This window comes from Petaurus breviceps, unplaced genomic scaffold (genome assembly GCF_028583685.1).
Source record: "Petaurus breviceps papuanus isolate PSGF00001 unplaced genomic scaffold, PetGlider_PUasm1.0 38, whole genome shotgun sequence".
Lineage (NCBI taxonomy): Eukaryota > Metazoa > Chordata > Mammalia > Diprotodontia > Petauridae > Petaurus > Petaurus breviceps.
In genome coordinates this window covers 104,836,690-104,850,856 of record NW_027186304.1, presented here as the reverse complement: position 1 = coordinate 104,850,856, position 14,167 = coordinate 104,836,690, and the positions used below count along the sequence as shown (strand labels likewise).

The 14,167-nt window shown below is 37.5% G+C and overlaps 1 protein-coding gene across 1 annotated transcript in view; it reads left to right on the top strand.

Moving 5' to 3' along the window:
• Positions 1-14,167, top strand: part of TNFRSF11A (TNF receptor superfamily member 11a) — a 125,712-nt gene that overhangs the window by 89,465 nt on the left and 22,080 nt on the right. The window contains exons 5-7 of the mRNA XM_069100246.1: positions 1,895-1,985; positions 3,529-3,620; positions 8,788-8,901. Coding sequence (XP_068956347.1) covers positions 1,895-1,985; positions 3,529-3,620; positions 8,788-8,901 — 297 coding nt within the window. The remainder of the gene's footprint in view (positions 1-1,894; positions 1,986-3,528; positions 3,621-8,787; positions 8,902-14,167) is intronic.

Sequence of the window (14,167 nt, the reverse complement as noted above, 5' to 3'; positions counted from 1 at the left end):
TATATATATATATATATATATATATATATATATATATATATATATACTATTATTAATACTATTTTACATGTAATTGGGAAATAAGATGTACAGGCACTGGAACATAGAGATCCACTGTGCCCTACTGGAAAGTTGGAGGGGGTATGGGAGAAGATGTGGGAGAGGGCAGATTGGAGGAGGGGATATCCAGTGGGATTGCTATTTTGGGATGGTGGGTAGGGGGAAAAATGGGGAGAAAATTTGTAACTCAAAATCTTGTGGAAATTAATGATGTAAATTAGAAGTTAATAAAGCATTTGATAAAAAAAAAAAAAGAAAGGTTACCTGCATGAAAGCCTGACTTTAATATTGGATTAGGAGTAAAAAGCCCTGGGTTAAGGCTCTGCTTTTAATCATGCTCTGGTGGTCATCCTAAATTGTCCCAGACTATGTCAATGGATTCTGAGAAGGCTTCGGATATGAGTTTAGTGATAGACTATGTATCATCTGAGGATCAACCTAAGTTATATGAGTTTATTACAAGTTTGGCCCCAGGGAGTTGAATTTTTTTGACCACAATAACTCTCTAAGACTATCTTCTAAGGCCAGAGGAATTGGGATCTGCATTGCTGGAGGGGATACCCACATTAACAAAATTAGAGATCCTTGGACTACTGAAGAGTATTATATAAAGGTTTTTGTTGGTGGTTTATAGGTATTATATTTTAATACTGACGGGAATATTGGAGCATAAACATTCTATTCATCTACTCTTTGAGATATAAACTTTATGATTCAACAAAAAACAACCATTTAATCAAACAAAAAATTGATTTACAGAAAACCATAAACTCCAGTTATTTATAGTTTGTTTTAAAATGTGTATATTAGCTTTAACAAAATAATGGCAATAGCCTGGCTTGCTTTTGCTTCCCTTCTAATCTCTTTTTCTTCTGTACATTTTTTTCAGATTTTGTTGCTGCTGTTGTTATTATTAGTTATCATCATTAGTACTATTATTTATTTTTCTTTTTCTATAGTTGTTGTCCATGTGCTTATAGCCCTTTTGCATCTGCACTCATTATTCTATAATATTTCATCTTCCCATACTTGTGTTCTTAACATTTGTAATTTCTTATGGTCCAATAATTTTCTATTATATCTATTTTTTCCAGATTCTCTCCCACCCATCTCCCAAGCCCTCTGAAAGGACAATCATATGATATAAATTATACATAACATACCTTTTAGAATTAAAAAACTAGTTCATTGAAATGACTTTGAGGTTACGCTTGATATTATTTTCAGTTACTACACGTTATTTCACAACGAAATCATACAATCTCCCAAACTTAAAAGGAACCTTTGAGATCATTTAACAGAACCTCTTCCTATTGCAAACAGGGAAGCAGACCCAGACATTGAGTGACTTGCACAATAACATATAGAAATAAGTAGCAGAAGAAAATAGGAAATAATTAGCAGAGTCAGGAGTCCAGGCCATGTCTTCTGACTCCCAATCCATTGTTTTCTACTACTTATACCAATTTGGGAGATTGTAGCTCAGGGGATCAGGGACCCAGGCAGAGAACTAGGGCAGAGAAAGATCATGAACCAAAGAAAGCAAGAATCTATACATGAGAATCTGTGTATCAGGCATGGGGCAACAGCAGCAAGAATGGAGGTTGGTATTGAGCCAAAGGTTTTCTGAGGCAGAAATGAGGGAGGTTGTCTTATAATTCCTGCTCAGAGCCAGAACTGAGGTGGTAGCAGGCCTGAACCCTGAGGTGGAGACAATTAGACACACCTGGATGGAGCACAGGAGGAGAAAGCAGGGGGAAAGAACAGCAATGCCACTGATGTATTGTGATGTGTCACTTGAATAGGCTTCATTGTGTTGTTTTTTATGCCGCAGTACAGCCAAACAAGGATCCAGGATGTAAGCCATGTCTCTTGGGCTCCTTCTCCAATACTTTTTCTTCCAACAAGTGTAAATCCTGGACCAAGTAAGTGAATTTCACAGTGAAATCATACACAATTGTAAATGAATACACACACAGAGAAGAGAGATGGGAGGAATTAATGGGAGGAATGACACAGAATTTAAACAATTTGATGGAAAGAAGGAAGGGAGGGAGGAAGGGAGGAAGGAAGGAAAGAAGGGAGGGAGGGAAGGTAAGGGAGGAAGGGAGGAACTTATTAAGTGCCTTACTGTATATGTCCCGCACTGTGCTAAGTGCAATATTATCTCATTTGGTCTTCTACAAGGGGCTATTATTATCCTCATTTTACAGTTGAGGAGGCTGAGACATATGGGTTAAGTAACTTGCCCAGGGTCATGTAACTAGTCAGTTTCTGAGGCAGGATTTGAACTCAGTTCTTCCTGAATCCAAGAGACCCAGTGCTCTAATTTATTTGTATTAATAGGTTGTATCACATTCAGGCTGTGCCCACATGATAGCCAGACAGGGCATTAATTCATTCAACTCAGTGAAAAAGGATTGATTGAGCCATTTCTTTGACTTTAGTTACTTAAAACAGGACCTTCCTATAACTTCACCTTCACACTAATAGGGAACATTTAAAAAAAATTTTTCTCAGCAGCTCCTTCCTTCTTGTTGAAGTATTTATACCAACTCTTACTTGATTTCTCTATTTCCCTTTAAATTATTTCTCAGTCTTTCCTTGATATATTATTTTCCCTTCTTTCATTGTCATAAGTTTATCATGTACCACTTTGGAGTAATAGGAAATAATAATAACCAAAAAAAGAGATTAAAAACCAATCTAGAAAGACAGCCATCCCCTAGTGGGCAGACTGCTGATGACTAGCCTTTCAGCCTTAGGGCAGTCTGCTTCCCTTCCCGGATGGCAGCTGAAAGCTGCTGTCAATGACTGCTCTAGAAGCTTTTCTAACCAGATGGGACTAGCCTGAGTTTGAGCTCTACTGTCAGAGCTTTGGAGAACCCAGGGTCAACATTTGGGGAAGATTCTGTAGAGGAAAAGTATGAAATACTTCATGAATTTGCGTTTACATAAATATATTTTTAAAAAGATTTTAAATTTAATTATTTTTAATAAATCTTTATAAAATGTAAAGAAGTCTTTTAAGTAGTTGTGATTAAGGAGAGTAGGCAGTTAACTACTGTAGACTTTTAATAATTTCCCCCCAAAAATCACATTTTCTTATGAAATCTATATGTTTTTTCAAAACAAGATTCCACGAGGGCTAAACACAAATTATATCATGATTATTTGTGTTCCCTGGGCACTTGTTTCCATCTGATTTTTTTCTATTCCACTTAGCCATTTCATAAGAGCTTTCTATGTTTCCAACTGGTCTATCTTTTCATAACCATTGGAATTTGTCACTAATCCTCCTTAATTCAGGAAGGAATAGTCAGCATTTCCTTTACCAAAAATATAAAATTGAGCTATAAATGTCTGTATTTCCTAGGGAACATTGACTGGGGTTTCTTCTTTTCTTTTTTGAGAGCATAATGTAAAGTCATTAATTTATATACCTATTTTTTATTCTTTATTTTACAGCTGCACTAATCTTGGAATGGTAGAAAAAATTCCTGGGACTGATAAGTCAGATGTGGTTTGTGATCATTCGCCACTTGAAAAACCGAAACATGGTATATGATTTACAAAAGTACATGGTGGTTAGAAGACATGCTCCAACACAATAAACTATTTTCACATGCCGACTAAATTATGTGCTATGTCTTGAGTGGAACTGTTTACTTTTCATTTTGTGTTTGGAATGCTACCAATTATTAGTATAGTAATTAACTTTATATCAATATTTTTATAGTATGAGTCATTCTGAATGTATTGATTCAGAATTTTCTAGGTTTGTACTTGAGAGACAATATTGTACTTATGTAGACAGGAGAAGAAAAAAGATCTAGGTATGTAAATGGGCAAAGATAGCTTTGACATCATTGCAGGGTTTGGTAGGGCAGAATGGGGCAACGCTGGGAGTCATTTGAGGGCCAGCAATGTATTATAATCCAACTCTGATTAATCAGGAAAAGTAAGAAATTTTGCAAAGTGGGAAGTACTTAGACTGGGGGAAGGGAAGCTTTTTCTTCATCAGGTTTGTTTCAGGTAGAGGCCAGACATTGCCAACTGTAGGGAGATGTCTGACATGAGCAGAAATGGAAAACTGAGTAGTTAAGTATGAGGAGGTAAAGGTGGAGCTGAATGAATCTTTGCAAACTGTGTGAAGACAAATAAGGCAGAGAATAGTGGAAAGGAATAGATCAGATCATGTTGGGGCAGGGCCTGGCCACCCGAGGTACCCACAGTGAACAGATACTGCGCTCCAGCTTAAGGAAATTCTTGGTTCTCTCATTTTGGGATCCTCTTCTATAATGCTGACTAGTGTTTTAAGGTTGGCATTTATATAAGGTTTTAAGATTGGCATTTATATAGTGTTTTAAGGTTCATAAAGCACTTAAAGATGTTATCTCATTTCATTTTTATAATGACCCTGGAGGTTAGGTGTTGGTATAATCCCCACTTTATAGGTGGAAAATGAAAGCTGAGAGAGATTATTTGTGTAGGTACTTAGTGTTTGAGACTAGATTTTAACTGAAATCTCCCTGACTCCAAGTCCAGCACTCTCTCCACTGTGACACCTTATTTTGTGACTCTTGAAGGAGTAAAAGGTTGAAGAAGGTGGTAGGAGTTAGGAGCATTTTCTTCCTACTGATCAAGCAAAGCCTGTTCTGCTAAGTCACCTTGGTGTGGAGCTGAGCTTGCTGTTATGTCAGTGAGACAGGTACTCTAGCAGAGCCCTGGAGGCTCAAAAGGCTTATAATTTGCATGAAATCACAGAATCTCAGCACTCAAAGGCAGGTGAATCCAAACTCTAGCTGAGAGAACTTCCCTTTAAAATATCCATGAGCATTGGTCATCCAGCCTTTCCATGAACATCCACGATTTCCCCAGAGGCAGCACATTCTGCTTTTTGGGTGAAGTGAATCAGTAGAAACTTTTTCTTTACATCAAATCCAATTTGGCCTCAGTGACTCACTTAATTCTGTTCTCAGGCTCAGCTGAAAAAATTTTATCTTTCCAATCAAATAACAGCCCTCTATATACTTTAAGACAATTCATACCTCCCCTTAAGTTTTCTACTTTAAACTAAACTTTTCTTGTTTCATAAACTCATGTCCCTTTGACAGGTCTCTAATCCCTCTAGGTCTAATTAGGCAGCAACATGACATACTGTCTTGACTTGGGGTCTTGGAGTTCAAAAGACCTGAGTTCAAATTTGTTTTCAGACTCTCAATAAGCTGTGTTTCCCTGAACAACTCACTTCACTACTCTGGGCTCCAGTTTTTTCATCTGTGAAATGAAGGAGTTGGACTCAATGTATTCTAAGGTTCCTTCTAGCTATAAATCTAGTATCCTATGGTCCCTCGATGACCTAACTGCCTTCCCCTGGATATATTTCCGTTTGTCAATGTCCTTCCTAAAATGTGGTACCTCAAACTAAATATCTCAGATGTTGCCTGACTAGAGCATAGTGGGGCAGGACTGTCAGTCAACAATCAGCTGACAAGCTTTTTTTAAGTGCCTACTATGTCCCAGGCATCCCACTTATCCTGAACATTTGGGCTTCTCTCAATTGAATTTGAGATAGCATTGGATTTGTTGGCCAACAAGTTAGACTGATGACTCATGTATCTTGCAGTTTGGACTAGCCATGCCTCCCAGCCCAGACCTCATAACCTTGACTGTCTGAATTCAAGTGTTGGAAGGTATACTCATCTCTACCATTTCATCTTGTTATGTCCAGCAAATAATTATGGACAATCAAGATCCTGTACAATCCTAGTGCATTCTCTAACATGTTGGCTCTCCCTCCCATTCTTGTGTTTCTGAGTCTAATAATTATACTTATCCTTTATCCCTTATCATTTATCCAAGCCATTGATTTAAAAAATGTTAATAGGACAACACACAGAACTCTCTTTAAGATGACAATCAGACCCTTGGTGATTACTCTGTGGGTCTAGACATTTAACCAGTTACAAATCACCCACTTCACATTTCATCCTGTCTACAAGAATGGCATGATGCACTTTATCAAATGCTTTGCTGTACATAAGCCTTCTCCTCATCTACTAAATCCTTTCAAAAAAGTAAATTAAATTACATTCTTCAGACAGTTCTCTCCCTTTTCGTCTTCATTGAAATTGTTTCTCTTTGTTCAGAATCATTCTTAAGAGCTTATCATTTCTCAGCCAGCTTCCCCTGCAAATTCTGCCTATTCCTTTCCTCTAGACAATTTAAAATTGCCTCTCCTAAAATATGGGATGTATGACAATTTTAAGACTGAATGACCACTTCTGTCTGAAGTTCTTATCATTTCTATCCTCCTCCTCCCAGCAACTTGTTTCTATTTGTTAGTAAGAATTAGATCCAGAATAAGTATTCTGCTCAATGGTTCCCATACCTTTTGAAGGATAAAATTTTTAGGAAAGACAAGAAATTATTCATCGTTTTTCCTGAGGCCAGAGAGAGAACTCTGTCAGAGGTATGAATGACTGAAGTCTTCCTTGACTGCTACAATGTTATGCTTCTGTGTTCAGGCTTGTGATTTGTTTCTTGTATTTTTTATCTATTTCCTCCTTCTGTACAAGTGGTCTCTAGGATATTTTGATGACAATATTGCTTCTGTTTCTGCCTCCATTGATTTTCATCCAAATGCCCTCCACCTGCTTCCATACTTTGTTTCCTGAATTGCCTTACATGAAACACATATTAATGTTCATTGTTACTTACATATTTCCCCTTTCCTTGTCCTGTTGCTATTTTTTAATAAGGCATATTCTTCCAAAATGATGTTAGTTGTTGTGCAGTCACGTCTGATTTTTTGTGGCCCCATTTGGGGTTTTCTTGGCAAAGATACTAAATGGTTTGCTTTTTTTTTTTCAACTCATTTTACAGATGTGGAAACTGAGGCAAACAGAGTTAAGTGACTTATCCAGGGTCTCACAGCTTCCTTTCTTATTGATGTTTCTTTCTATGTTAACTGATTTGATGGATATCACAGGGCAGATAGGTGGCACAGTGGATAGAGTACTAGGCCTGAAATCAACTTCTTGAATTCAAATCTGGCTTCAGACACTTACTAGCTGTGTGATCCTAGGCAAATCACTTAATCCTGTTTGCCTCAGTTTCCTCATCTATAAAATGAGTTGGAGAAGGAAATGGCAAACTCTTCCAATATCTTTGCCAAGAAAACCCCAAATGGGATCAGGAAAAATCAGACATTATTGAAAAATGACTGAACCACAAAATTGGTAGATATTGGTAAACCAATTTCTTCATATCCTATGTTCATTTTAAAAGCCTTCTTATTCTGTTAGCAGCATGAAGTGTAAAATGGAATTTTCATTTCAATTATATTAAATTAAAAAGTGTTTTGGATTTTTTGTTTGTTTTTTTACAAAGAAAACAAATGTAGCAAAGATTGGAAGGAAAGCAGAAAATTGGGGGAAAATTTTTATAGACAGATTCTTAGATAAAGGTCTCACATCTCAAATAAATGAAGAATTTTGTCCAATCCATAAGAACATGAGTCATTCCCCAACTGATAAATGGTCAAAGGATATGAACAGGCAGTTTTCTGATGAAGAAATCAGAACAATTTATAGTCATACACAAAAAAAAAGCACTAAATCATTATGTTCTATCTTGTAAGATTCTGGGGAAATACAACTTTAATTAGCCCTCCATCCCTTTATGAGAACCAATTACTCCTATATTTTAAACCATAGTGTAGAAATCCAAACCCTGTTTTGGATATCCTCCTGTTTGAGGGGCAGTGTGGGCACCCGACCTATAACCCTACTTCCTCAGTGTAGGGATCTCTTGGTGAGGAATTTTCTCCATCAGCATACCTTAGAACCTTCTCTGTAACAAAGAGAACTGCCTGAGGCCCTGAGAGTTTAAGTAACTTGACCAAAGTCAATATGTGTCTGACAGATGCCATGGTCTTCAAGACCCATTTACTTCCCTTACTATGCCTTTCTCTTCTGAAGCCCTTATACTGCACTGTAAAAATTGATGAAGGGGCAGCAAGGTGGCACTGTGAATAGAGGCCTGGAGTCAGGAGTACCTGAGTTTAAATCCAGCCTCAGACACTTAACACTTACTAGCTGTGTGACCTTGGGCAAGTCACTTAACCCCAATTGCCTTGCCTTCCTCCCTCCAAAATAATCCAAACAAACAAAAGAAATGATGAAAATATCTCTTTTACCCCTAAGGTCTTCAGTTTTTTGCCCAGGACTTTATAATACCTGAGCAAAACTTTCTGGTCTCCATCTGTCATCTAAGTACCAGCCCAGCTAAATTTGGAAAGGTTCACAGGACTTCAAGTGATGATGATTTTTTTTTTGGTCACAACTAATTAAGTCACTTGCTAAAGTATGGTGAATTTTTTTTGTACCCCGCTGGCAAATTATGAGGTCTTTAACAAAAGTTGTTATTGGAGCGGCTAGGTGGCACAGTGAATAGAGTTACCAGCCCTGGAGTCAGGAGGTCCTGAGTTCAAATCTGGCCTCAGACTCTTGACACACTTACTAGCCATGTGACTTTGGGCAAGTCACTTAACCCCAATTGCCCTCCAAAAAAAAGCAAAAAAAATTTAAGTAAAGGTTGTTATTCTAGAAATTATGTGATGAATATGTGAATTACATGATTTGGGGGCATGGTAAAGAGGATTTTTGAAGTTTATAGAATGAAATCAAATATTACACTAATGCATATGTTTTCCCCAAACAGAATCACCAAAATACTTACACAGTATAATCTTTCTACTCCTCCTGGCATGTTTGGCAGTAATTACAGTCATCTTCTTTGGGATCTACTATAGGAAGGAAGGGAAAGCACTGACAGGTATTGTGTCTCTGAGTAGTTGTTAAGAAGCCATCTCATGAGAAAACTTGTATTTCTGGATGTATATTTTCTTACTCTGTCAAGTCAAGTCAGCAAGCTTTTACTAAGTGTCAGCTACGTCCCAGACACGATGCTGAAAATTGTTATGCTAAGCTATTTTTTATTTAAACCAGCCCAAGCAGCCAATCATATTTGATCGATTTTCTCTAACTGCAAGGAGCGTGTGATTTGTTGAATGCATAGATTCCCAAATATATTGAACTCTTCCGGCCTTCAAAAAGTTGAAGGTTCTATTGGGCAGCACACATATTCATGTGTGAGGAGACTGTGTCCATTTATCTGTTCAACAAGCATTTGCTAAATGCAAGCTCTAAACTATATCAGAAATACAGCTATGCTTATTACACAGACACACACACATATATGTACACACATATATAGAAAAATATACATACCTACATACACACACACATAGCACTTTCTCTATCCCCTCTTTTCCTCTCTCACTTTCACTCTTTCCCTCTCTCTCATTTTCTATCTCTTTCTCTTGTTTCCTCTCCCTCACTCCTCTCTCATTTTCTCCCCCTTTCTTTCCCTTCTTCCCTCTCTCCCTTCTATAGCAGTGCTACTTCCAAAGCTCCCCTACTTCTGTTTAAAAAACTAATGTATTGGGGCAGCTAGGTGGTGCAGTGGATAGAATATCAGCCCTGGAGTTAGGAGGACTTGAGTTCAAATGTGACCTCAGACACTTGACACTTACTAGCTGTGTGACCCTGGGCAAGTCACTTAACTCCAAATGCTTCACCAAAAAACAACCCCCCCCCAACAAACCTAATATATTAAGAGGTATTATAGCAATGTTTGCATCTGTGACTTCATCTAAATGTGTCCTTTTACTCTTCCAACCTCATGTGGTGCTTAAGGCCACAGTACTTTATATGGTACTTATTACATGCTGGCTGTCATCTATGTGGCATTTATTATATGGGGTCTATTGCACTTAATTAAGGAAACATTTACTAAGAACATAGCATATGCAGAGGCACTATTATAGACACTAGAGGCACAGTCCTGATCTGTAACCATGTCCTCTCCTTAACAAGATTGTAAACTTGATGTTAGGAAGACCCTGACTTATGTAGCTTTATAATTGTCCACAGTACCCAGCATAGTATCTTGCATTTATTAGGGACTTAACAGATATTTATTGAATGAATGAATAGGTCTAACTGTATTCACTGTTGGGGATTTTTTTGTGTGTGGATGGATCACATTTTGATTTTTAAAAAATAAAAATCTCTTTCTGAGCAAGGAGCCAAAATGTTCTTCATCAACTGTCACTATTAAATAGACACTAGAATTTTAAAAAGACTTTTGGGAAGTAATCTAATGATGGCAATAGAAATTTGTTCAGTGATCCCTTTTGGATTATTTTTTTAAAAGTAATTGGGGTTAAGTAACTTGCCCAAGGTTACATGGCCGTTTTTTTTTTTTTTTTTACGTGGGTGTTAAGTATCTGAGGCCGGAGCCTATCCCGGGTCCTCCCGACTCCGGGGCCAGCTCTCTTACTCACTGCACCACCTGGCCACCCCAACCTTTGAATTATTTTAAAACACTTGTACTCATAGGGGGAAAATCCTTCCATATGGAAGCTTGATCCTATCCACACCTGTCTTTTGGAGAAGATAACACTCACTATCCAGTTTCTTTATTCTTCAACCTCTCCCTGTCTTCTGGTTCCATGCTTGCTTCTTTACACACCTATCTTCCCATCCTTAAATAAATAAATAAAAATACACCCTTCACTGTACCTTACCATCCCCTCTAGCTACCATATTATACCTCTCCTGTCTTTTCCCAGACAAACTCATAGAAAATTCTCTCTCTACTTGTTGCCTCCCTCTCCTCTCACCCACTTCTCAGTCTTTTGCAATCTATCAACTAATTATCCCTTACCTGAAATTTCTCTCTCCAAAATTATCAGTGATTTCTTAATTACCAAATCAGACGGTCTTTTCTCAGTCCTAATCCTTATTGACACCTTTGCAGCATTTGACACTGTTGACCACAGTCTCTTTCTCATTATTTTTTCCTTTCTGGTTTTCATGATTCTCCTTCCTGTTTGATCTTCCCTTCTCAGTCTCCTTTTATGGAATCATTATACACATTATGGTATGTGTGGTTCTATGCCATACATCTATCCTGGATCCTCTTATTTTCTCTCAGTACTGTAATGATCCCATACATTAGGTGTCAATATCCATACTGTAAGTGTTTATTCCTTCCACAATGGTGTGTGGACACCAATTTACTCTCTGGGTTAGACTGGCTATCTCACTCCAACCTGCTCTTACAATATAGTTCTAAATTCCCAGAGGAGTAGTAACAGGTTGGTTACACTCACATACTCTCAAAGTCTAGAAGTAACCCTGTTTGGGGGAGAACATATTCATCACTTTATCTTAAGTCCCCACTGATGTGTTTCCATTTATACAAACCAGTCACCCAAAATGGTGACATTTCTATATCATAATCTTAACTGTTTACTGAGAAGTGAAACAAAAGAAATAATAATCCTTTACAAGTATTCATATATTAAAGCAAGTGGATGGATAACAAAATACATCATAATCTGTACATAAGCACTCTTCCACCATTGTATTCAATATATATGTGGAAGAATGGGCATACATAAGAAACTAGGAGGGAAATACATAAGGGAGTGAAATCCATAGACCTAAAACTCTGGGTTTCAGACATTGGTCCCTTTAGGATTATCTGTACCACACAAGACCACTTTTCTGCAAACTGTTTGTCTGCTTATCCTCATTGCTATTCAACTTGACAAATCCTTTTCCATTTTTTAACTGACATAGCATTTACAAGCTCTTTCAATCACACTGGATAATGGTTAGTTCCCTTTAAGCTCAGAGCTGTAAAGCCCTTCAGTCTGCCTATAGCTGGGCACAGTAGTCCAGCTTGGTCCAGCCAGCTATTCACTTACCTGGACACTGTGTTATACAGTCAAATTATAGTAAACAGAGCTTATAGCAAAAAGCTGAGGTTGACTTTTTGGGCAAGGAAAAACAACCTCACCAGTTCTTCACTCACCAGGATTCTACATCTTCCAATTACATTTCAGTATTTCTTCCTATATAACACACACACACACAAAAATCATAACATCTTCCCCCTTTCTGCTTTTCCCTTTCAAACAAAAGAGGACAGAAGAGGGCAACAGGCACTTCTGAGAGGCTTCACCTTTCTTAAGCTCTAGAGGGCACCAAAGAATAATATCTGGAACTAAAGCTCTTAGCCACTGAAGATCACCCTCTCTAAATAATTAAGAATTATGATGATGCCTTCTGTCTTCTGACTGCTTCAGGTGCCTCTTCACACACAGTTCCTATAGACTTGATTTTCATCCCTTGGTGTTCCTTCAGTCTCCACTTGTTGGTCACTTCTCTCTTAAGTTTCGCTCTCCATAATCTATATATTTTAATCATTTAAATCAGAACCTCCTGGCATTTACTGATTCACTTTCACTTAAAAGGCAACAAGAAGCCAAATTTCCACTAGGAAAATGCAAACTTTACTTAATCCTTAGTCTTCAAATAGTTATGTGTTTTAATTGTGTGTGTGTATCTATTTTACTCTCTTAAGTCTTAAAACCATTTTATGCAAAACAAAACAAAACAAAACTGAGGCATCACAGTGCCCTGCAGCTCTGTGTTCTCAACATGGTCCACCATCTCATTTTGCACACTACACATTTTGTTTCTTCATCCTATTATTTATCCAGGTTTTAATAAATAAAAGTTCTTTTTCTGCCCCCTTAAAACATAATTGTTCACATATAAGTAAGGCATCACCTTAAAACATTCACAAAGTGATTTGTCTTCACATTTTTCTAAAGTTCATTTTCTGTTGCTCAAATCCCATATGACAACAATGTTTCTTTATATATGTTAGTAGTTTTTATTAAATAAAAGTTTTTCCTACTCTTTTTAGGAATCAAAATATTCATCTTCATTAGAGACAACATTTTACATCCATTACCAGTTGATTCTAATCCTTTTTCTTTATGTAAAAAAGTACATTTTTTATCCTTTCAGCACTAATCTGTATGAAAAGAGAAGTAAAGGAGACAGCACCTATCACTATATTTTCTCACTTTAGTGACTTCATCACCTCATATGATTTAGCTATTACCTCTTTGCAAAATGTCTAGTCCTACTCTCCAAATTCCCAGATATTCAGTCCTAGTCTCTCTCTGGAACATCAGTTCTGCAACTCCAATTGCCTGTTGGAATTTCAAACTGGATGTTATGTAGACATATCAAACTTATTAACATATCTAAAATAGAGTTCATTATCTTTCATCTCATACCTACCTAGTTTCCAGACTTTCCTGTTTCTTTTAAGAAACATCCCCTCAGTCTCTGTTACTTTTAGCTCTTTGCTCTCAAGTTATCCCACATGTCCATTTATCAGAGCTTGTCATTTCTACCTCAGTGACACCTCTCACATCCATCCCCTTCTCTCTTCTCATATTGGTGCTCTGGTGCTCATTACCCCTCCTTGGACCATTGGACTAGCCTCTTAATTGATGGCTATGCCTCAGGTCCTTCCCCATTCCAATCCATCCTCTACACAGCTGCCAAAACAACTTTCCTAAAGTGCTTATCTATGTCACACATTTACTCAATAAATTCCAATGGCATTCTACTTCTTCTAGGATCAAATATAAACTCTATCATTGAAAACCCTTTACAACTTGACCCTGAGTTACTTTTCCAGACTTACTGTACATTGCTCTGCTTCATACATGCTATAGTCCTGTCAAATTGGCCATTGACATCTCATACATAACACTCCATCTTCCATCTCTGACTTTTCTCTGGCAGGTCCCCATGCTTGGAATGCAATCCCCTCTCATCTTTCCTTTTAGAATCCCTATTTTCTTTCATTAAATCACCTTCTATAGGAACCCTTTCCTGATTGCCCCCACTCAATTGTTACTACCTCCTCCCCTCCCCCCATTAACTCTTATTTATTTGGTATCTACATATTCAAAATGTCCCCAAAAGTCTTAGTTCATTTAAAGCTTTAATAGTTTTTTAATTTCCCTGTGTATATTTGTGTGATCTCTGTCTCTCTGTCTCTCTCTCTGTCTCTGTCTCTCTCTCTGTCTCTCTCTCTGTCTCTCTCTCTCTCTGTCTCTCTCTCTGTCTCTCTCTCTCTCTCTCTCTCTCTCTCTCTCTCT